The sequence below is a fragment of the Equus caballus genome, chromosome 5, assembly GCF_041296265.1.
Source record: "Equus caballus isolate H_3958 breed thoroughbred chromosome 5, TB-T2T, whole genome shotgun sequence".
In the NCBI taxonomy this organism is placed as follows: Eukaryota; Metazoa; Chordata; class Mammalia; order Perissodactyla; family Equidae; genus Equus; species Equus caballus.
In genome coordinates, this window is record NC_091688.1 from 34,914,471 (window position 1) to 34,936,952 (window position 22,482).

A 22,482-nucleotide genomic window follows, 5' to 3' on the forward strand; every position below is an offset into this window, starting at 1 on the left:
TGGAACTGACAGATTTAAAGTAAAGGAAACAACTTCCTGCGAAGCTCCAGACCCCTCTGCTCCTCAAAGAAGCCAATTCACATACAATAGAGAGAAAATCAATCTATGTTTACACCTCAACAGAACAACAATGCGGGACAATACCCTATAAAAACTCAGGGACAGTCATCGTGGGCAAGTACTTCATAGTCACCCAGCTGTCCCTGTGTCAAGGCAGCAGAAAAGAGTGTGGCACATACAACACTCAGGGAGTCCTGCTTCCATCTTGAGGAGTCTTTTCAGGATGAACTTCACCCAACAAGAGAGGACTGAGGAAATTGGGACTTTTGAACAGCTGGTCGTCACTGAATGCATTTAACTGTAGATCTAAAGCAGAAATCTGGAAGGGGCCAAGGGGAGAAAAGCAGTGTGTCAATGGTATACCTTTAACTGGGTTGAAACAATTCTATGAGAAGTGGCCAGGAAGGATGGAAGAAAAGAGAAAAACAGAACAAATGTCCTGGATGGTCACAGTGGTAAAAGTTTGCAGTTGAAAGATGTCATTTCAAACTCGTAAAACAATTATTAGAAGTTTGACAAGTTAGTAAGGGACTAAGATATCAAAAACACTTAGTGAAATATACAGCACTAGCTACACAGTTCTTAAATATCAAATGAAACACACACACAGAAACATGGAAACAGAAAATAGTAAATACCATCTACTACAGGTGGGTAATACAGCCTAAAACGTATGGGAGACTGTAGGACGTAACTATGAAGGAGAGAGAGAAGAATGTTTATATTAATTTATATTTATATCCACCCAGTCAGTCATGATGATGCTGATTATAACACTGAATTTAAAATATTCATGAGTCCACAGTGACAGTCAAAACAAAAATTTTAATAGCATAGAAGGGGAAGGAATGTTCTTTTTCATGGCAAAATGCCAACAAATACAAGGCTATAGGTATGAACGGATTAGAAAATTTCCAATGTATAAATGCAAATATGTTAATCGACATACATCAGGGATCATTAAGGATGGTAAAATATTTAGAGAAAGATCTTTAGAAAAGAGGATGTTCACACACTCTCAAAGTACCACTCACCAAATTACTTACTCATTATAGAAAGGAAAAAATGTGCCCTTACAATGAACAGATCTCGTAGGCCCCTCCATGACAACGTGACCCATGCGAGTACGGCAGTCACAGTGGTGGACACACCGGACATTCTTAGTCTCCAGGTGGGCTCCACTAGGAAGCACCCAGCACTAACTACGTAGGGCTCTTGGCAAGAGGGTCGGCCTGAGTTAGTCATGAGGAAGTGGTCAGACCAGTACACAATGTAGACCATTGAACCAGACAACTGTCCTGACCTCTACAAACAAGGCAATGTCACCGCCACCAAAAACAACAAAAGGTGAGGAGAGGTTTTTGGATCCAAAGGACTAAAGAAATCTTTTTAGTCGTTTAGAACCCCAAAAGTCTCTTCTCCTTTTTGTTATCTTACTTGTGGTGACGTTGCCTTGTTTGTTGAGGCGAGGCCAGTTGTCTTGTGCAGTGGTCTAGATTCTGCACTTGTCTCAGGACTACCTCATGACTGAATTCAGGCTAAACGTTGTCACCATAGCACTGCATAGTTAGTGCTGTCTGCTCCTCGCACAGCCCAGCTGGTGGCACAGAACGCCGGGTCTGTCATGTTGTCTTTTGCCAGTTGCTCCTGATTCTGCTGATGTGCAAGACGGGAACTGAGAGCAGCAAGGGTTAAGGTCTCTCATAACCGTGTGTGGGTCTAGGCGGTGGTCTCCTCAGTGACTTAGCGCAGTTGGAGGCCAAAGGGCTGGGATTTTTCCCATCAAAGCAGGCTTTGCAGTAAAAACCTTGGAGAGTGCTTTGTGGTTGTGATGTTGATCTTCAGCATAGGATCCCTTCACTGTTCTGTTTCGGTTTTAAATTGATTTGCTGTTTCAGATTTTTTTCATCAAGTGAAAACGGTACTTTTTGTGATGCGGTTTCTTTCAGATCAGTAATATCTTTCCTTAGATCCAGAGATCTTGGTATCTGAGAGACAGAAAGAGAAAATAAAAATGAAATGTGAGTCTTTGCAGGTCCCAATGATAGCTGAGCCTGGAGGGATGGCTATGTGGTGACAGAGGCCAGCAGGAAGCTGAGCTCCTGTTGAGGGGAGGAGCTGAAGGAGGAACACAGGCCGCTGAAGGGGAAAGTGAGAGCCACAAGGTAGAAGAAACACCTCCCTGCACTTCCATCCAGGCTGTGGTGCAGCATCGAGGGACACCCTGTCCTCACCCCACCAGGAGCCTGGTGACATCCCAGCTCAGAGCGGCTGCAGAGCCTTAGCCAGAGCCCTACCAGCCTTTCCTCAGCAGCCACTTCACTCCTGAAGCCCCTCAGTCTGGAGCAAAGTGATGGCTTTCCCACCCCTCCCAGGGAGGGATGTGCTTAGCATCCACCCCCCACATTCAGAAACAGACTGCTGTCGGAACGAGAGGACCCTGGGCAGAGAAGCACACCCTCTTTAACTCCACGTCCCAGTGCTCTGAGGAGGAGGGGCACAACGCTTGAACTGGAACCCAGGCCTCAGGCCCTTTCCATAATTTGTGGAAGGTGAGAGGAAGGGCTCCGATCTGGAGGTGTCCACAGACCACAGACACTGTTGCATCACTTTGGCTCAACGGGAAAAAAGGGTTTACAGAGAAATTCTTCTCCAAAGAGACTGAGGAAAGAACCAAAGAAGGAGAAACTCAAAATGGAATTAACAAAAAGAGAGCAGGGACGGTAACCATGGCCCCATGCATTTTCCTTCATTCTTTAGCGTTGATTCCACACCAGGATACACCTTAGGGCATTTCTAGGAATATTCTCAACATCTAGACCAAAAACTCCGAAGGGGAAGCATGAGGCACCTGGTTTGACTATGTTCTCTCCCACCCCACCCCTTTATTCCCCACAAAGCACTGCATAGAGAAAGATTCTCCTTTAGTCTTTTAGGCCAGTGGAAAGAATGGCATAAGAAGCATAAACATGCAATCTTTTCCTGACTTTCAGCTGTTACTTACTATTATGTTCTCTTTAAGGGAATGAGCATAAAGATTCTCTTTGGGGCTTTTACTTAACGACAAAAATTGATCAATACTAAAATTCTCAAACTGTAGTGCTGAACGCATGGGACTTGAAATCAATTGGATGGAATAGGAACTTCTAGTTTTATATGAAAAATATTAAAGAAAATACTAAATTTTATGATGTGTAATAAGGGAGGTATGGTTTTCTGTGCACTGTTTTTCAATGAAATGCTCGTTTGCTGTTTTATCTTGTCTTCAGAAAAGTGGGGGAAACTCTCCTCAAAGAAGGGAGGTCAGAAGTCTAATCCATTCATCTACCTCTTTTATCTTCCCACTTTTTTCCACGTTGTACAAAGAGTGCTGTTGAGAGAGGCATACAAATCCCCTCAATGGCTGATGGATATTCAGGCTTTTTAATGAAGCAGCCACACATTCTGGGCATTTCTATTCTGAACCTGAGATCATCGTAGAGGAATGGTCCTTGTCAAGTCTAGCTGCATGTTAGAATCCCTGGGGAGCATTTGAAATCTACTGAAGCCCAAACCCCACTCCTGACAATTTAAATGAGAATCGCCAGGTGGGAGGTCAAGGCACTGATCTTAATTAAATTTTCACCAGGTGCTTATTACAGGGCAGTGTTAATGCCAGCTCCAATGAGGCCCTGAGGTGAGGATGCTGAGTCCCTGGAAGCCCCATGCACATTAGCACAGGCCTGCACATGTGGGCCGAGGAGAAAGCTGGCTCCAGGCCAGTCCAGCACTCCCACCTGTGACCCAGGTTCTCATTTGGTTTTTGTCATCTGGGCTCTTTGTCCTCAGTTTTAACACTTCTTCTTCTTCTTCACATGGAGAAGTCCACGGTTAAGGGTTGTCCTGGGTCAGATTCCCAAAATGACTCAGGAGGAAGATCCATGTGTGAGTGATTCATTGAGAAGAAAGAGGCAGTGGAGTTGGGGAAGCTGGGAAGGGAAGGCAAAGAAATGAAGAAAGTGTGTGATTTCAGGCAAAGTGCCTTGTGTTCAGCGGCATCAATGATGCTCTTGTGATGAGGAGGACCATGGGCTCAGGCTTCCCCGTGGCTAAGATGAAAGCAGAGAGGGAATATCAGGACAGCAGCGGCAGGAACACAGCAGAGTTCAGAGAGCAAACGAGATGGAGCTGGAAGGGCCTGGCAGGGTGGCAGCCCCCATGGAAAACAGAGGGAAGGCCAGACAGAGGTCGCATCAGCTGTTGGAGTGAACAAATGAGGAAGAGAAGACACAGCGGGAGATTGAGCTAGAATCTTAGCTAGAGAGCCATGAGGCATAAGTGCATCTAAGAGCCAGCGATGTGATTACCTCAGTACCCTCAGCTGAAGGCTGGGGAAATTGCATGTTATCCTCCACTTGTTGAAGAGCAGTTTTCTTTTGATAATCTTCTGTTTCTGGGCACTTAAGGCAGCTGAGCCCTCAAGAGCATCACCCTCCAGCTTGGGAGGTTTCTTTCCTCTGAGGGAAGCATCGAAACCCAGTCCTGAAAAATAAAACCACAGCCAACAGGATCCATTGTCATTCATGATCGTACTGGGACTTAATCCTCCACCCAGGAGGGACATCAAATAAGCAGAGTGGCCAGAACAAGAAAGGCCACTGAAAGTCCATGGGTGAGGTGAGGCCCATGGCGACACTTTCATATTTTCTCTTTCTTTGATCTTACTCACACTACCCAGTAGTGATGAGATTGCCAGGAGGTGTGGGAGAGGCCCATCACCTCCCCGCTCCCACCCTCTGACGACTAACAATGGACCAGAGCTTCGTATTCCCCTTTTCTCTCTCACCTTGGAAGAGCGGCCACTGATTTCTGAAGGGATCGTGGGCTCTAAAGCTCCAGGTGGTGGAGCAAAGGCCAAGCCTGGCTTTGCCGGCACCACAGTCCAACTGGTCCAGCTGCAGCAGCAGATAACTGGTCACCTGGGTGCCTGGCTGCAGCTGTGTCTGTGAAGCTTGCAGCTCTGGCCTTTGGAAACTCCAGTTTGTCCTCAAAGGCCCTCGGTGACCGGCCTCCAGGGTGGGAGCTGAAAGGAGAAGAGGGCTCAGTGGGACCAATCCCAGCTTTCCTTTCCTCAGCCCTGGGAGACCACCCATTTCTAATGTCCATGCCTGTCAGTGAGACCACCCAGTGACCCAAAGAAAAAAGGCAGACCTCATGTACATGAAGGAGCTGTCAGCTTCACATGTGTCCCTGGGGATGCTGAGATGGCAGGTGACAGGATGCAGTGTCCCAGAAGTGAGAAACCCACTGAGTCCAGAGGACTTTGGATGCAAGGATGAAGTCATGCCTGTGAATCTGTTCTCATTAACTTAGTCCTATAGCTTAGAGAGAAGGTTCTAGAGAGGCCTTAGAACATGGGGGAGAAAGCGATGTTGATGTGTACCCACAGTATAAAGGAACAGGGAGAGAAGTACGGCCACAAGTCTTCAGGTCCGGTAGAAGACACAGTTGGGAAACCGTAGAACAGGGACCGAGTTATCCGAAGTTTTGTAAAGTTCTGCGGCCTTTTGAGCAGCTTTGTCTGTAATTTTTGACTGCCCTCCACCCACCCACACATGTAAATATCTATAGCCACGCAGGGCACCGGCAGCTACAGGACATGTAGTAGAGGTCTGAGTCCCCGATTGGAAACTTAGGGACAGAGAAGTGCTACAGAGTCAGACTTTGTGGTTCTTCAGGGAGGTAAGAGAGCGCTCAATCCTGTGTCCCACACCCCTCGGTGGGGGCTGGGCAGTTCTCCCTAATAAACGTGTATATTTTGACTGTGAAATGAACACATACTCTCAGAAAGGGGGCTAACAAAGACTTCAAATAGCCTCAGGCCAGTCCAGGTCAGACTCAGGCGGGCTCCTGGCCCGCAGGGCCTGCTCTGCACTGCGAGGGCTCCCCTCTCTCCTGCCCTCTAGCCATCCTCATTCTCACCAAGGGTTCACTGTTCCATAGAAATGTCTCTGTGTGTCTGTTGCCATTTCGTCTTCCAGATCACAGACTCTCCTGACTCCTGTCCGTGCTCCATCCAGCCTCCCTCAAGGTGCGTTCCCTGGTTCCATCCTCTCTCACCGGCAAATGTCTCACCCGCCTTCTTACCCCAGATCCTGCCCCATCCTGTGCCTGCTCTGCTGGGGGAACTTCCTCTCCCCTCTCTGCTACACACTCTCAACTCTGCACCTCCTTTGCACTCCCTCCTTCTCTCTTCTGGCCCCTCTTTCTTCTACAGCATCGCTTCCCACACCTCCCTTAGATAAATCCTCTGGAATCAGCCTGCCCTCCAGCCCCCACCCCAGCCCTGCGCCACATGCCTCTTCTGGCTTCCAGGTCTTTTTCCACAAGGACTTCTCTCGGGCTGTACCCTGTACTGCCTGTAGCCCCTCTGCTGCCATACACACTGTTTACATGTTGTCATCAGCGAACCCCAACACAGGACGGGTCCGTGTAGAATTTAGGTGATCTCTTCACTTATCTCAGCCCATCTGCATGGGGCAATTTGTCCTTTCCTGCTGCATTTTGAACGATGGCCTGGCAAGGCCGTGCCCCATCACACACATCTCACTTCTGAGGTGTGTCTGAGCATTTCCCATCCTCCTCATGGGGACCGAGACCTGGCTGTCAGGGTAACCGAGACAGAGCTGTGCAGCTTTACAACGGCGGCAGGACAACTCTAAGTGAGAGCAGAAAAGCCCCGAGGGCAGGGGCTGGGGAGACAGATCTCTCAGCCCTGGCTGATTTTCCACGGAGAGAGCTCCTCATGGAGCTGCAGCTTCCCTGGGAGGTCCTGGGTGAGCCGCTGGCTCTGCTCACAGGACGGAGTGCTCGGAGAGGGTAGGAGCTGGCAGGTCGGCATGAGTGGAAACAGGAGTTCTTTGGATGTCTTCCAACTTTTCTGTTTAGGTTTAAAATTGTTTGACATAGTTTTGAACAAAGCACAAGGAAGAGGGTGAGCACCATCCCCGCTTAGTCCCTGATGTTCTGACTGCTGAGAGCAGGAGACAGAGCCTGAGCAGGGGAGTCAGGCCAAACGGGGGCCACAGTCCCACTGTGCACTGACTGGGGGTCTGGGGCTAGCAAAGTGACCTTGCTGAGCCTCAGTGCCCTCGGCTCCAACATGAGATACCTCACCTATTGAGAGCGGCGCTGTGAGGACCGAATGGGTTATAGTGTCCACGGAGCTCACTTGCTGAGGGGCGTGGCACACAACAGACACAAAAGACCTGTGTGACATTTTCAGTCATGAATTGTTGTGATCCTCAGAAAGCCTTCGATTCTCTGCACCTCGGGAAGAACGGGAAACAGGAAAGAGGACGGTCCAGTGTGAAAAGGCCCTTACTGACCCGAAAAGGTTGAAGGACAAGTTGTTCATGGTCGATTTCACTATAAAATAGTCAGAGAGAGTCAGGAACACCACAGAGTTTCTGGCTCTTCCTACAAGATGATTTCATGAGTAAAGGCTCCTAACAATCCAACCACCTCGCCCAGAAGAGAAGTCCGGAAGATCGCCTCCGGGAGAGGAGATGAAAACTGTGTTTGAATCTCCCGGCTTGAGGAAATGGCGGCCCCAGTGGGATCTTGCTCACCAGGGAGGACTTTTCTGGAGATAATGGATAGGGAAGCTTGTGTGCTTTGCTCATAAATTAGGCCAATACCCCCATCAGGTACACAGGCTGTTGATAGTTTACATGAGATGATACCGCAGAGACTAGACACGTGATTGAAACTATAACCTCCACATGGAATAAATCAATGGTGTTGCACAAAGGATGAAACCCATGGCCATTGGTGGAGGATGAAAAATCAGAATGAGAGCTTTGGCTTCATTGAAAACACAGAAACAGGCAGGATTTGGTGCTCAGGATCTCGTATCCAAATGCTTCAGAAGCGGGTAGGCACCCCAGGGGAAAAACTTTGAGCTCCGGAACCATGTAACACATGTTGCAAATATAGAGCAGAAAGCAAATCTGTGTGGAAAGCCAGAGAGTTTGTACAAAACTACTGAGGAAATACAAGTAGCAACATCATTCCATGAGTATGAGAATTCATAGGGTGAAAAAGAGAGGTTTTTCACAAATTCCTCCAGGTAACAAAATGATGGCTGAGACTTTTCCATTATCCCTCTATTTCCCCTCTTGAACCTGACTTGATAGGAACAGTCTGCAGTTGTGAGAAATGCCAGGTGACAGGAGTTGAGACTAGAAGAAGAAAATTATCCGACCACAGGATGCTTCTTAAAATTAACTGCAGGAGCACAACTCAAACTAGAAGGAGTCTACAGAACCCATTGGCAGGGATGCACCTCTCAGCCAATGCAGGGTGCTGGATTCAAAGAACATAGACATTACCAGAAAACCACAAGGAATTTGTGCCATTTACAATGGGAGTACTCACCCTCTGCATCCAGGGTTTGGAAGATTTCGTGTCTGTCAAATGACAATGAAGAATCACTGTAAGGTCTGTAGGAGGAGGACAGGTCATGTTCAATGGAACGAGAAAAAAAATATTTATTCACGGCGTCCTGGGGGAATCCATTATCTTTCATATAGAGCAGATTGCTGCTGAGGCTGTTGGGGTAGAGATGAGTGAAGATAAAAAAGGCATTAGGAAAGACAAAAAACAAGGGACGGTTTGGATGGGAAGGATGAGAGTGGGATCACCTAAAACAGAGTTAAGGCACCCATCAAGAGAGAAAAAGGAAACTGGCCCTGTCTAGGAAGAGAGTGTGGTTGGAAAGTGAACAGGAGAGAGAGGGAGATCATTAGGGAGAAAAGGAGAAAGAGGGAAAGAAAGTGGAAAAAGGACCCAGCAGAGATAGCTTAGAGGATGGAGGAAAAGAAAAGATCATGAGAAAGAGGGAAAAAATGTGATGAGAGAGAGGATTGAGTATACCAGGAGACGAGAGACATGAAAAAGGTAAACTCAGAAAAGAAGAAGGGTGGCATGAATAGTATTGAATAGAGTGGGCAGGAACATAAACGAAGCAGACAAAGGGTAAACTGACTCTGGCATGAGGGTAAACTCAGAGAAAGCTGGGCTTTCGGGTGTATTTTATTCCGAATTGTGGCATGATGCGGACTTGGGTCACGAAGGACCGTCTTGGCCGGGAAATAGCCGCCACCGTGGGAACGGCAACCGGGCAGAGGCAGACATGCGTCCCCCGCTGGGTGACAGAAGAAAGAGAGAACGGGAGAGCGCACGCCATCCGCCGACAGATGAGCACACCTCCGGCATCTGACCGCACGTGACCACACTGGAGAGAGATCACGGAATTGGCCCATCCGAGGACCACGGTGAGAAACACAGAGCACTCTGGGAAAGGGACACTTGGCGGTTGCGTGCGTGGGGGAAACGGGGATAGTCAGCGCTCGCTGAACTCCCTCGATCGGAGATGCCCAGATGGCCCCTTCCAATGGAGTCCCGGGATTCTTCCGAGTTACCTGCAACACAGGCCGTCTTGGACGCCCCCGTCGTCCTCCGGATCGGTGTGTTGGCCTGGAAAGAAATTCGCACGGGGCCAGTCACACTAAGCAGATCCCCACTCGACCCTTGGGAATCCAGTGTCCAGTCCCAGCCCAGGGACCTCCACATCCTCAGTGTGACAACGGCAGACGGGAAGAGCAATCTGCCAGGAGACCTCAGGCGGTGTCTCGTGAAAGCGCCGGCCTGGCTTTGCTGAGCCAGCGGGCCGCGTCTCCCCGATCGGGGAGGCCCTCAGCCCAGGATGCTCTCCCGAGTCTGGGAAAACAGCCAAAGAGGCGTGGGGCTCACACCTTCTGGGGCACCAGCCTAAGTGCCCGCTCGCACAAGTGCCGCGCTACTCAGCCTTCTCTGCGCGGGGACGCTAGTTGTGGAGGCTCGAGTCGAACTCATCGCCTGAGGGGAGAAGGCCGGCTGCACTCTACAAACCCTGGCATCCAGAGGCATCGTCGCCCCCTGCTCCGCAGAAACACTGGCCACCCTGTGGGCTGGGAGAAGGCCAAGGCCTAGGCTCGCACGCGGGAAACACGGGAGCACGGGAAACGGGACAGGTGGCTAGGGGCGTTCTTCCGAGGACTGCTTCGGAAGAGAGGCCAACGTGACGGAGACGGAGAGTGGGGCCCACAAGAGTGAAGCCCGGGAGGCGTCTCGGAGGCAGATGTCCACAAGGAGGCCAGGCGCACGGGGTGGGCCTAGAATCTGGAGGGACACGCCTCAGGCGTGAAAGTTAGAGCACTGAAGGTGCGAGGAGACATTTCACGCCAGCGGGGATGTTTGACAGACACCTGCCCTGGCGCTACGTGCGGCACAGGGGAGCTGAGTTTGTCCTGCCGGCTTTGGGTCCCGTGATGGGTCACTGGGGCCAGGGGCACCTGGGCGCATCCTGGCAAGAAGGAAGGGAGCGCAGCTCCCTCAAGCGTCTCCCGTCTGTGCTTCCAACTCTGTCCTCCAGCCTGATTCCCTTCAATGTGTCTGTCTGCACAGCCCGAGGGCTGGCATGCCAAGGACACGGACCGCCCAGGGAGTCCAGCTGGAGCCTTATCCCCTGCACAGCGGCAATACTCACTGGGGGTGTCTGCCAGGGAGGAGACGGCCAGGCCCTGGAAGCAGAAGATGGCACTGCTCGACTGAGTCCAGCAGGACTCGGACTGGCCGACGTCCATGGCGCAGGTCCAGGAGTATTCCTCCAGGCACGCTCTCGGGAGCGGAGGCTCGACCGTGGGCGGCACATCCCTGCCGAGCCTGTGGGCGGAGGGAGGGCTCAAGTGGAGACAAGCGGCTTTGGGAAACACACATTCCTAGAGCTGCTTTCCCTGGAAGGTGGAAGGGTCTGCTCACAGAAGAGCAATGGGAAGGGCTCAGCCAGGGAGATCACACAATCCTCCTCTGGCTGGGGCCAGGCCGCAGTTGAAGTGGGAACAGGAGAGAGAGCTGGAAAAAGACAGAGACAGAGGCAGAGAGGGCCGGGGGGGTGGGGCGCGCAGGGAGAGAGACAGAGAGCGCGAGAGAGCGAGCGATCCAGCGTGAGCCGACGAGAGACAGACAGACACAGACACAGACACAGACACAGAGACAGAGACAGAGAGACAGACAGAGAGAGACACAGAGAGAGAGAGGGAGAGAGACAGACACACAGACAGAGACAGAGGAGGAGAGAGCGAGCAGAGCTTGCTCAGAGCACCGAGCAGAAAATGAGCTCTTGAGCAAGGAGGACGAGCGCCTCCACTCCACAAGAGTCATCACACACCCACACACTCAGAGGACCCTAAAGGCGGCGTCAACACTCTTGCATCCAGTTGGTGGAAATGCACAGACAGCTGCCAAGTGAACCCTGCCTGGCTCTGGCACCACTGTCGACTCCCAGAAATCTGGAAGCTGCAAGGTCTGCCTCTCTCCCTACTGGGGCATGATGCGGACTTGGGTCACGAAGGACCGTCTTGGCCGGGAAATAGCCGCCACCGTGGGAACGGCAACCGGGCAGAGGCAGACATGCGTCCCCCGCTGGGTGACAGAAGAAAGAGAGAACGGGAGAGCGCACGCCATCCGCCGACAGATGAGCACACCTCCGGCATCTGACCGCACGTGACCACACTGGAGAGAGATCACGGAATTGGCCCATCCGAGGACCACGGTGAGAAACACAGAGCACTCTGGGAAAGGGACACTTGGCGGTTGCGTGCGTGGGGGAAACGGGGATAGTCAGCGCTCGCTGAACTCCCTCGATCGGAGATGCCCAGATGGCCCCTTCCAATGGAGTCCCGGGATTCTTCCGAGTTACCTGCAACACAGGCCGTCTTGGACGCCCCCGTCGTCCTCCGGATCGGTGTGTTGGCCTGGAAAGAAATTCGCACGGGGCCAGTCACACTAAGCAGATCCCCACTCGACCCTTGGGAATCCAGTGTCCAGTCCCAGCCCAGGGACCTCCACATCCTCAGTGTGACAACGGCAGACGGGAAGAGCAATCTGCCAGGAGACCTCAGGCGGTGTCTCGTGAAAGCGCCGGCCTGGCTTTGCTGAGCCAGCGGGCCGCGTCTCCCCGATCGGGGAGGCCCTCAGCCCAGGATGCTCTCCCGAGTCTGGGAAAACAGCCAAAGAGGCGTGGGGCTCACACCTTCTGGGGCACCAGCCTAAGTGCCCGCTCGCACAAGTGCCGCGCTACTCAGCCTTCTCTGCGCGGGGACGCTAGTTGTGGAGGCTCGAGTCGAACTCATCGCCTGAGGGGAGAAGGCCGGCTGCACTCTACAAACCCTGGCATCCAGAGGCATCGTCGCCCCCTGCTCCGCAGAAACACTGGCCACCCTGTGGGCTGGGAGAAGGCCAAGGCCTAGGCTCGCACGCGGGAAACACGGGAGCACGGGAAACGGGACAGGTGGCTAGGGGCGTTCTTCCGAGGACTGCTTCGGAAGAGAGGCCAACGTGACGGAGACGGAGAGTGGGGCCCACAAGAGTGAAGCCCGGGAGGCGTCTCGGAGGCAGATGTCCACAAGGAGGCCAGGCGCACGGGGTGGGCCTAGAATCTGGAGGGACACGCCTCAGGCGTGAAAGTTAGAGCACTGAAGGTGCGAGGAGACATTTCACGCCAGCGGGGATGTTTGACAGACACCTGCCCTGGCGCTACGTGCGGCACAGGGGAGCTGAGTTTGTCCTGCCGGCTTTGGGTCCCGTGATGGGTCACTGGGGCCAGGGGCACCTGGGTGCATCCTGGCAAGAAGGAAGGGAGCGCAGCTCCCTCAAGCGTCTCCCGTCTGTGCTTCCAACTCTGTCCTCCAGCCTGATTCCCTTCAATGTGTCTGTCTGCACAGCCCGAGGGCTGGCATGCCAAGGACACGGACCGCCCAGGGAGTCCAGCTGGAGCCTTATCCCCTGCACAGCGGCAATACTCACTGGGGGTGTCTGCCAGGGAGGAGACGGCCAGGCCCTGGAAGCAGAAGATGGCACTGCTCGACTGAGTCCAGCAGGACTCGGACTGGCCGACGTCCGTGGCGCAGGTCCAGGAGTATTCCTCCAGGCACGCTCTCGGGAGCGGAGGCTCGACCGTGGGCGGCACATCCCTGCCGAGCCTGTGGGCGGAGGGAGGGCTCAAGTGGAGACAAGCGGCTTTGGGAAACACACATTCCTAGAGCTGCTTTCCCTGGAAGGTGGAAGGGTCTGCTCACAGAAGAGCAATGGGAAGGGCTCAGCCAGGGAGATCACACAATCCTCCTCTGGCTGGGGCCAGGCCGCAGTTGAAGTGGGAACAGGAGAGAGAGCTGGAAAAAGACAGAGACAGAGGCAGAGAGGGCCGGGGGGGTGGGGCGCGCAGGGAGAGAGACAGAGAGCGCGAGAGAGCGAGCGATCCAGCGTGAGCCGACGAGAGACAGACAGACAGACACAGACACAGACACAGAGACAGAGACAGAGAGACAGACAGAGAGAGACACAGAGAGAGAGAGGGAGAGAGACAGACACACAGACAGAGACAGAGGAGGAGAGAGCGAGCAGAGCTTGCTCAGAGCACCGAGCAGAAAATGAGCTCTTGAGCAAGGAGGACGAGCGCCTCCACTCCACAAGAGTCATCACACACCCACACACTCAGAGGACCCTAAAGGCGGCGTCAACACTCTTGCATCCAGTTGGTGGAAATGCACAGACAGCTGCCAAGTGAACCCTGCCTGGCTCTGGCACCACTGTCGACTCCCAGAAATCTGGAAGCTGCAAGGTCTGCCTCTCTCCCTACTGGGGCATGATGCGGACTTGGGTCACGAAGGACCGTCTTGGCCGGGAAATAGCCGCCACCGTGGGAACGGCAACCGGGCAGAGGCAGACATGCGTCCCCCGCTGGGTGACAGAAGAAAGAGAGAACGGGAGAGCGCACGCCATCCGCCGACAGATGAGCACACCTCCGGCATCTGACCGCACGTGACCACACTGGAGAGAGATCACGGAATTGGCCCATCCGAGGACCACGGTGAGAAACACAGAGCACTCTGGGAAAGGGACACTTGGCGGTTGCGTGCGTGGGGGAAACGGGGATAGTCAGCGCTCGCTGAACTCCCTCGATCGGAGATGCCCAGATGGCCCCTTCCAATGGAGTCCCGGGATTCTTCCGAGTTACCTGCAACACAGGCCGTCTTGGACGCCCCCGTCGTCCTCCGGATCGGTGTGTTGGCCTGGAAAGAAATTCGCACGGGGCCAGTCACACTAAGCAGATCCCCACTCGACCCTTGGGAATCCAGTGTCCAGTCCCAGCCCAGGGACCTCCACATCCTCAGTGTGACAACGGCAGACGGGAAGAGCAATCTGCCAGGAGACCTCAGGCGGTGTCTCGTGAAAGCGCCGGCCTGGCTTTGCTGAGCCAGCGGGCCGCGTCTCCCCGATCGGGGAGGCCCTCAGCCCAGGATGCTCTCCCGAGTCTGGGAAAACAGCCAAAGAGGCGTGGGGCTCACACCTTCTGGGGCACCAGCCTAAGTGCCCGCTCGCACAAGTGCCGCGCTACTCAGCCTTCTCTGCGCGGGGACGCTAGTTGTGGAGGCTCGAGTCGAACTCATCGCCTGAGGGGAGAAGGCCGGCTGCACTCTACAAACCCTGGCATCCAGAGGCATCGTCGCCCCCTGCTCCGCAGAAACACTGGCCACCCTGTGGGCTGGGAGAAGGCCAAGGCCTAGGCTCGCACGCGGGAAACACGGGAGCACGGGAAACGGGACAGGTGGCTAGGGGCGTTCTTCCGAGGACTGCTTCGGAAGAGAGGCCAACGTGACGGAGACGGAGAGTGGGGCCCACAAGAGTGAAGCCCGGGAGGCGTCTCGGAGGCAGATGTCCACAAGGAGGCCAGGCGCACGGGGTGGGCCTAGAATCTGGAGGGACACGCCTCAGGCGTGAAAGTTAGAGCACTGAAGGTGCGAGGAGACATTTCACGCCAGCGGGGATGTTTGACAGACACCTGCCCTGGCGCTACGTGCGGCACAGGGGAGCTGAGTTTGTCCTGCCGGCTTTGGGTCCCGTGATGGGTCACTGGGGCCAGGGGCACCTGGGCGCATCCTGGCAAGAAGGAAGGGAGCGCAGCTCCCTCAAGCGTCTCCCGTCTGTGCTTCCAACTCTGTCCTCCAGCCTGACTCCCTTCAATGTGTCTGTCTGCACAGCCCGAGGGCTGGCATGCCAAGGACACGGACCGCCCAGGGAGTCCAGCTGGAGCCTTATCCCCTGCACAGCGGCAATACTCACTGGGGGTGTCTGCCAGGGAGGAGACGGCCAGGCCCTGGAAGCAGAAGACGGCACTGCTCGACTGAGTCCAGCAGGACTCGGACTGGCCGACGTCCGTGGCGCAGGTCCAGGAGTATTCCTCCAGGCACGCTCTCGGGAGCGGAGGCTCGACCGTGGGCGGCACATCCCTGCCGAGCCTGTGGGCGGAGGGAGGGCTCAAGTGGAGACAAGCGGCTTTGGGAAACACACATTCCTAGAGCTGCTTTCCCTGGAAGGTGGAAGGGTCTGCTCACAGAAGAGCAATGGGAAGGGCTCAGCCAGGGAGATCACACAATCCTCCTCTGGCTGGGGCCAGGCCGCAGTTGAAGTGGGAACAGGAGAGAGAGCTGGAAAAAGACAGAGACAGAGGCAGAGAGGGCCGGGGGGGTGGGGCGCGCAGGGAGAGAGACAGAGAGCGCGAGAGAGCGAGCGATCCAGCGTGAGCCGACGAGAGACAGACAGACAGACACAGACACAGACACAGAGACAGAGACAGAGACAGAGAGACAGACAGAGAGAGACACAGAGAGAGAGAGGGAGAGAGACAGACACACAGACAGAGACAGAGGAGGAGAAAGCGAGCAGAGCTTGCTCAGAGCACCGAGCAGAAAATGAGCTCTTGAGCAAGGAGGACGAGCGCCTCCACTCCACAAGAGTCATCACACACCCACACACTCAGAGGACCCTAAAGGCGGCATCAACACTCTTGCATCCAGTTGGAAATGCACAGACAGCTGCCAAGTGAACCCTGCCTGGCTCTGGCACCACTGTCGACTCCCAGAAATCTGGAAGCTGCAAGGTCTGCCTCTCTCCCTACTGGGGCATGATGCGGACTTGGGTCACGAAGGACCGTCTTGGCCGGGAAATAGCCGCCACCGTGGGAACGGCAACCGGGCAGAGGCAGACATGCGTCCCCCGCTGGGTGACAGAAGAAAGAGAGAACGGGAGAGCGCACGCCATCCGCCGACAGATGAGCACACCTCCGGCATCTGACCGCACGTGACCACACTGGAGAGAGATCACGGAATTGGCCCATCCGAGGACCACGGTGAGAAACACAGAGCACTCTGGGAAAGGGACACTTGGCGGTTGCGTGCGTGGGGGAAACGGGGATAGTCAGCGCTCGCTGAACTCCCTCGATCGGAGATGCCCAGATGGCCCCTTCCAATGGAGTCCCGGGATTCTTCCGAGTTACCTGCAACACAGGCCGTCTTGGACGCCCCCGTCGTCCTCCGGATCGGTGTGTTGGCCTGGAAAGAAATTCGTACGGGGCCAGTCACACTAAGCAGATCCCCACTCGACCCTTGGGAATCCAGTGTCCAGTCCCAGCCCAGGGACCTCCACATCCTCAGTGTGACAACGGCAGACGGGAAGAGCAATCTGCCAGGAGACCTCAGGCGGTGTCTCGTGAAAGCGCCGGCCTGGCTTTGCTGAGCCAGCGGGCCGCGTCTCCCCGATCGGGGAGGCCCTCAGCCCAGGATGCTCTCCCGAGTCTGGGAAAACAGCCAAAGAGGCGTGGGGCTCACACCTTCTGGGGCACCAGCCTAAGTGCCCGCTCGCACAAGTGCCGCGCTACTCAGCCTTCTCTGCGCGGGGACGCTAGTTGTGGAGGCTCGAGTCGAACTCATCGCCTGAGGGGAGAAGGCCGGCTGCACTCTACAAACCCTGGCATCCAGAGGCATCGTCGCCCCCTGCTCCGCAGAAACACTGGCCACCCTGTGGGCTGGGAGAAGGCCAAGGCCTAGGCTCGCACGCGGGAAACACGGGAGCACGGGAAACGGGACAGGTGGCTAGGGGCGTTCTTCCGAGGACTGCTTCGGAAGAGAGGCCAACGTGACGGAGACGGAGAGTGGGGCCCACAAGAGTGAAGCCCGGGAGGCGTCTCGGAGGCAGATGTCCACAAGGAGGCCAGGCGCACGGGGTGGGCCTAGAATCTGGAGGGACACGCCTCAGGCGTGAAAGTTAGAGCACTGAAGGTGCGAGGAGACATTTCACGCCAGCGGGGATGTTTGACAGACACCTGCCCTGGCGCTACGTGCGGCACAGGGGAGCTGAGTTTGTCCTGCCGGCTTTGGGTCCCGTGATGGGTCACTGGGGCCAGGGGCACCTGGGCGCATCCTGGCAAGAAGGAAGGGAGCGCAGCTCCCTCAAGCGTCTCCCGTCTGTGCTTCCAACTCTGTCCTCCAGCCTGACTCCCTTCAATGTGTCTGTCTGCACAGCCCGAGGGCTGGCATGCCAAGGACACGGACCGCCCAGGGAGTCCAGCTGGAGCCTTATCCCCTGCACAGCGGCAATACTCACTGGGGGTGTCTGCCAGGGAGGAGACGGCCAGGCCCTGGAAGCAGAAGACGGCACTGCTCGACTGAGTCCAGCAGGACTCGGACTGGCCGACGTCCGTGGCGCAGGTCCAGGAGTATTCCTCCAGGCACGCTCTCGGGAGCGGAGGCTCGACCGTGGGCGGCACATCCCTGCCGAGCCTGTGGGCGGAGGGAGGGCTCAAGTGGAGACAAGCGGCTTTGGGAAACACACATTCCTAGAGCTGCTTTCCCTGGAAGGTGGAAGGGTCTGCTCACAGAAGAGCAATGGGAAGGGCTCAGCCAGGGAGATCACACAATCCTCCTCTGGCTGGGGCCAGGCCGCAGTTGAAGTGGGAACAGGAGAGAGAGCTGGAAAAAGACAGAGACAGAGGCAGAGAGGGCCGGGGGGGTGGGGCGCGCAGGGAGAGAGACAGAGAGCGCGAGAGAGCGAGCGATCCAGCGTGAGCCGACGAGAGACAGACAGACACAGACACAGACACAGAGACAGAGACAGAGACAGAGAGACAGACAGAGAGAGACACAGAGAGAGAGAGGGAGAGAGACAGACACACAGACAGAGACAGAGGAGGAGAGAGCGAGCAGAGCTTGCTCAGAGCACCGAGCAGAAAATGAGCTCTTGAGCAAGGAGGACGAGCGCCTCCACTCCACAAGAGTCATCACACACCCACACACTCAGAGGACCCTAAAGGCGGCATCAACACTCTTGCATCCAGTTGGAAATGCACAGACAGCTGCCAAGTGAACCCTGCCTGGCTCTGGCACCACTGTCGACTCCCAGAAATCTGGAAGCTGCAAGGTCTGCCTCTCTCCCTACTGGGGCATGATGCGGACTTGGGTCACGAAGGACCGTCTTGGCCGGGAAATAGCCGCCACCGTGGGAACGGCAACCGGGCAGAGGCAGACATGCGTCCCCCGCTGGGTGACAGAAGAAAGAGAGAACGGGAGAGCGCACGCCATCCGCCGACAGATGAGCACACCTCCGGCATCTGACCGCACGTGACCACACTGGAGAGAGATCACGGAATTGGCCCATCCGAGGACCACGGTGAGAAACACAGAGCACTCTGGGAAAGGGACACTTGGCGGTTGTCTACATGGGGAAACGGGGATAGCGAGCACTTCCTGATGTCCCTATATCTGAGATTGTCACATTTCCCCTTCAAATGAAGTCCCTTCTTGTTTCATTGTATAATCTCCATGATGGTCTGCATTCTATGCTTCCTTCTCTGACTGTTTACAGAACAGGTACATTTTTCTCATCTCACTGCATTTTTGTTGTTTAATGCGGTTTATCATCCCTTTACTTTTTGCACTGCTAGTTTACTTCCTTCCAGAGACCATCATTAATGTGTAGCAGTTAGATATGCGTCTCACCCTGATTTTTGTTGCAGGAGAAAATAGACCTTTTCTCTATGTGCATGATGTCCTAAGGGTGTTGCGTTCTCTTGTGTCAGACTTACAGGTCCATAAAGATGAGTGACATTGAAGTTAACAGAGCCTTTTCCTTGTTGGTTGAGTGAATTAAATCATTACAACCTCCACGTTTCCTTCTCTTGCCTCTGGCATTTGTGACTTTGTTCCCCTCACTTACTCTTCTTTCTGATACTGTCTCCACATTTTCCCTGCCCATTACCGGCACCAGATTATTCATTGTCACCTGTGAGTGAGTGTGCCTTGTGTCTTTTCGTCTTCCTTGTCTTCGTTATTCCCTGCAAATAAATTCAGAAATGTCCAGTTAGCACTTTCCCACTTTAACCTCTATAAACGCAGTGACTTCAACAGCCATAGAGACATAAATATCTATGCAGGAGTCCGTATGGTCTTGAAGTCCTAGTGCATTGTCTTGAAAGCATTGCCCCAGCATGGGTTTCTGATTCATCAGGCGGTGTGTCTGTGATCCACTGGATCACCATCATTGCAGACTCTGCCTGAAATTGGGCAAAAGTTTAAGCTGTCTTTTGTTCCTCATATCACTGGATACTTGTCCAGCTTCCATCTTGAATTCTGTGACTGCGTGCTCCATTCTGCCACAAATCCTGCCAAAGGCACAGGCCCTATATCCCTTCCCAGCTCTCACAGAGAACCTCGTCCTTTCTCTAAGGAGACAAGAAAGAACCCAAGCCAACATCCCTCATCTGGGGACTTTAAGGGCCCTCCAAGTTGGCTTCTGTGTGTTGTGGAGGGAAATTCTCTCTACGGAAAGGTCTCCAGTCTAAACTCTCTACCACCAAGTTCTACCACATCCAGTACCTTGCCCAACCCCACAGAGCGAGGGGCTTGCTTTGTTCGGAAGTGCATTCATAGACATTCCTGCGTTTGATGACTACAGCTACCGTGAACAGATTATTGGATCCATTTTACTGCTGAGGAGATTGATACGGATGAAGTAAAAATCAATCTCTCACCCAGTGTTAGTACCATCAGCTCTCAGGCTGGAGCCTGGGAATGGCCACCCTTAGTCCAAGGCTCTTTTCACTCAAACAAGCTGCCTCCTGTCACGTCCTCTTTTGTGTCCTCTGACAGTAGGTAGGTGTGGCCTCCTGCCCTAAAGGTCACAGTCCATCAGGAAGGAAGCCGACACTTGCACCACTATGACCTCCACCCTGGGCATATCTGCTCTCTGCGCCCACCTAGCCAGTCCTGGTCCTACCACGGTCCCAAGTGCAACACGCAAACTGGGACAGCTTGTCAAAACATTACGAGGGGAGGTGTGGAGGGTCTTGTGAGCCAGGCACCTTGGAGAATTTCAGTGCAGTGAGGGCCTGTGGCCACCTTACCTGGGCCGAGTATGTGGGCAAGGTGCGTGGCCAGCCTATATCCCTCAGCCAGTTGCTGGCGGAAGGCCTGCCCTTGGTGGTCGTCAGAGCCGTTGTGTGTCAGCAGGTCATTGAGGTGCTGACTCAGCAGGGCCCACACTTCTCGCCCTTCCTGTAACTTGTGCCGCAGATAGGCCAGTTGCTGCTCCTGCTCTTGAATTAGGAGATTGGATTCCCTAAGGTGGGACAGAAGAGAAGACTTGAGAGTCCAAAGGGATGAGTGACAGATTCTAAAGATTTTCAAGATTTCTGTGAGAACTGCCCCCAAGGAGTCCTCAGAGAATTCTGGCCGATGTGTGGCGACTTGCCTGTGGCAAAGAGAAAGAGGAAGGTAAAGCACAGGTTTCCTCTGTATCAGAGAGAGCTCCCGTCAGATTCCTGGACATCCTACTCATCGTTTCTGCTGTCAACAAAACCAGGTGTCTTCCTAAACCTGTTTTAAAAACGTGTCTCTTCAGTTAACCCCTTCAGCCATGCCCGCTTCTATGTTGAAATACACATGGTGCATTCTGCAGTGAATGGACACAAAGCCAGACACAGAAATGTGCACGAGCACAGCTGGGTTAGCTGGAAAGAACACGAGAATGACAGGGTCAAGGAGACAGAATTCTTTAGAAAGAAAACACAACAAGCCCTCGTGAGACAGGCGGTGATTGTGATTAAAGGGAAATGAGCGGGTGATGGCACAACACTGTCAACGTACTAAATGCCACCGAATCGTTCACCTCAATTTGTGCAAATTCGTGTTTGGTGAGTTTCAGTTCAAAAATTTATAGTTTTGAAAAAAAAGAGTAAGTGAGCCTCTGAATAACTGGAGTCCATAATTTTCCAATTACTTTTCCCTAGTTGCTTTATAAACATTTGAACACAAGTGCCTGCCGTGTACATTTCTGCCTTCTCTTGGCCCAAAGTTGCTCCCTGCCCCACTTCAGCTTTTCCCACAGCTACCCACCAGCCTACCCCCACACAGCCCTCCTTACCTGAGCTTCTTGGCTAGCGTTGACTTCTCTGCCAGCTTCCCCTCCTCAAAAGGCAGCTTGTCCCCAAGCACGGATTCAATGATCTCTTTGCACTCTCCACACTCTGAAAAAGGACAGAGAGCCCTGCCTCAGTGGAAAGCTGGCCATGCTGCTGTGGTCACTGCCTTCAAGGGAGGAAGCAGGGTCCATGCCCAGTACCAGGCTCCACACTGGGATTTCCGCATCTTATTCCTCGGCCTCCAAACTACTACACAGCATTGGGTTACTCCCCATTTTAGAGCTGAGGAAAGAGAAGCTCCAAGGCACAGAAAGTAATTAGATACGTTAACTTCTATTTGACAAAGGCAGAATTCCCATCCCCTGAGACTGACCCTGAGTCGTGGGCCTTAGTCACGTTACCAAGCCTCACAGCCTCTTAAGTGAAACACCAAGCAGGCGCGTGCAGTAGTGATTGCCTGTGTGCTTGGGAAGGCCCGGTGGACTCTACTGACTGTTGGTTCCCTTGAGCTCAGAATTTCAAGGTCAAGTACATCCAAGATAAAGACGTTTATATGGATTCAACCCTGTAAAATATTATGCATTTGCCCATAAATTTCTGAAGGAAACGTGCACAGATACTAAGAAAGTTTGTGTTAAATTAAAAGCAATAGAAGGAAGAACTAACAAATAGTGTTGACCCTGTGACAGGGACTTACAGAAATCATCCATGTGATGCATTGCAACAACTCAAACAAGTAGGTACCATGACAGCACCGTATTAACAGAGGAGGAAACTGAGGCACAGAAAGACACACAGCTTGGATTGGAGCCCAGAAAGACTGGCCCAGAGTCCATGCTCTTCACCACTGCACCGTGTTACATTGACACCCAGGTCTTAAGTGATATCTTTCTTCTTCATCAGCTTCAAAATGTGTTTCCTACAGTTACGCTGTGATTCTAAGGCAGGATGTAAATAAAACTTCGTTTGTCCTTTCCTGAAAGCTCATCTCTTCACTTTTTAAATGGCAGGCTTTGATTTTCTCTGTGTCAGTCATTTTAGTTACTCCCCCCTCAATGGCTTATTGAAAAGCAATTGTAGGTAACGAC

General features: G+C 53.6%; 1 protein-coding gene across 2 annotated transcripts in view; it reads right to left on the bottom strand.

Annotated features, from left to right (window-relative positions):
* Positions 1-865: 865 nt before the first annotated feature.
* Positions 866-22,482, bottom strand: part of LOC138915106 (neuroblastoma breakpoint family member 6-like) — a 35,454-nt gene continuing 13,837 nt past the window's right edge. For both annotated transcript variants that reach the window (XM_070266907.1, XM_070266906.1), the window contains exons 4-18: positions 21,397-21,499; positions 20,378-20,592; positions 19,258-19,309; positions 17,584-17,759; positions 16,478-16,532; positions 15,265-15,440; positions 14,159-14,213; positions 12,949-13,124; positions 11,843-11,897; positions 10,631-10,806; positions 9,525-9,579; positions 8,479-8,651; positions 4,886-5,122; positions 4,407-4,581; positions 866-2,048 (exon numbers count right to left, since the gene is read on the bottom strand). In XM_070266907.1, coding sequence (XP_070123008.1) covers positions 2,027-2,048; positions 4,407-4,581; positions 4,886-5,122; positions 8,479-8,651; positions 9,525-9,579; positions 10,631-10,806; positions 11,843-11,897; positions 12,949-13,124; positions 14,159-14,213; positions 15,265-15,440; positions 16,478-16,532; positions 17,584-17,759; positions 19,258-19,309; positions 20,378-20,592; positions 21,397-21,499 — 1,901 coding nt within the window. In that variant the 3' untranslated portion in view covers positions 866-2,026. The remainder of the gene's footprint in view (positions 2,049-4,406; positions 4,582-4,885; positions 5,123-8,478; positions 8,652-9,524; positions 9,580-10,630; positions 10,807-11,842; positions 11,898-12,948; positions 13,125-14,158; positions 14,214-15,264; positions 15,441-16,477; positions 16,533-17,583; positions 17,760-19,257; positions 19,310-20,377; positions 20,593-21,396; positions 21,500-22,482) is intronic.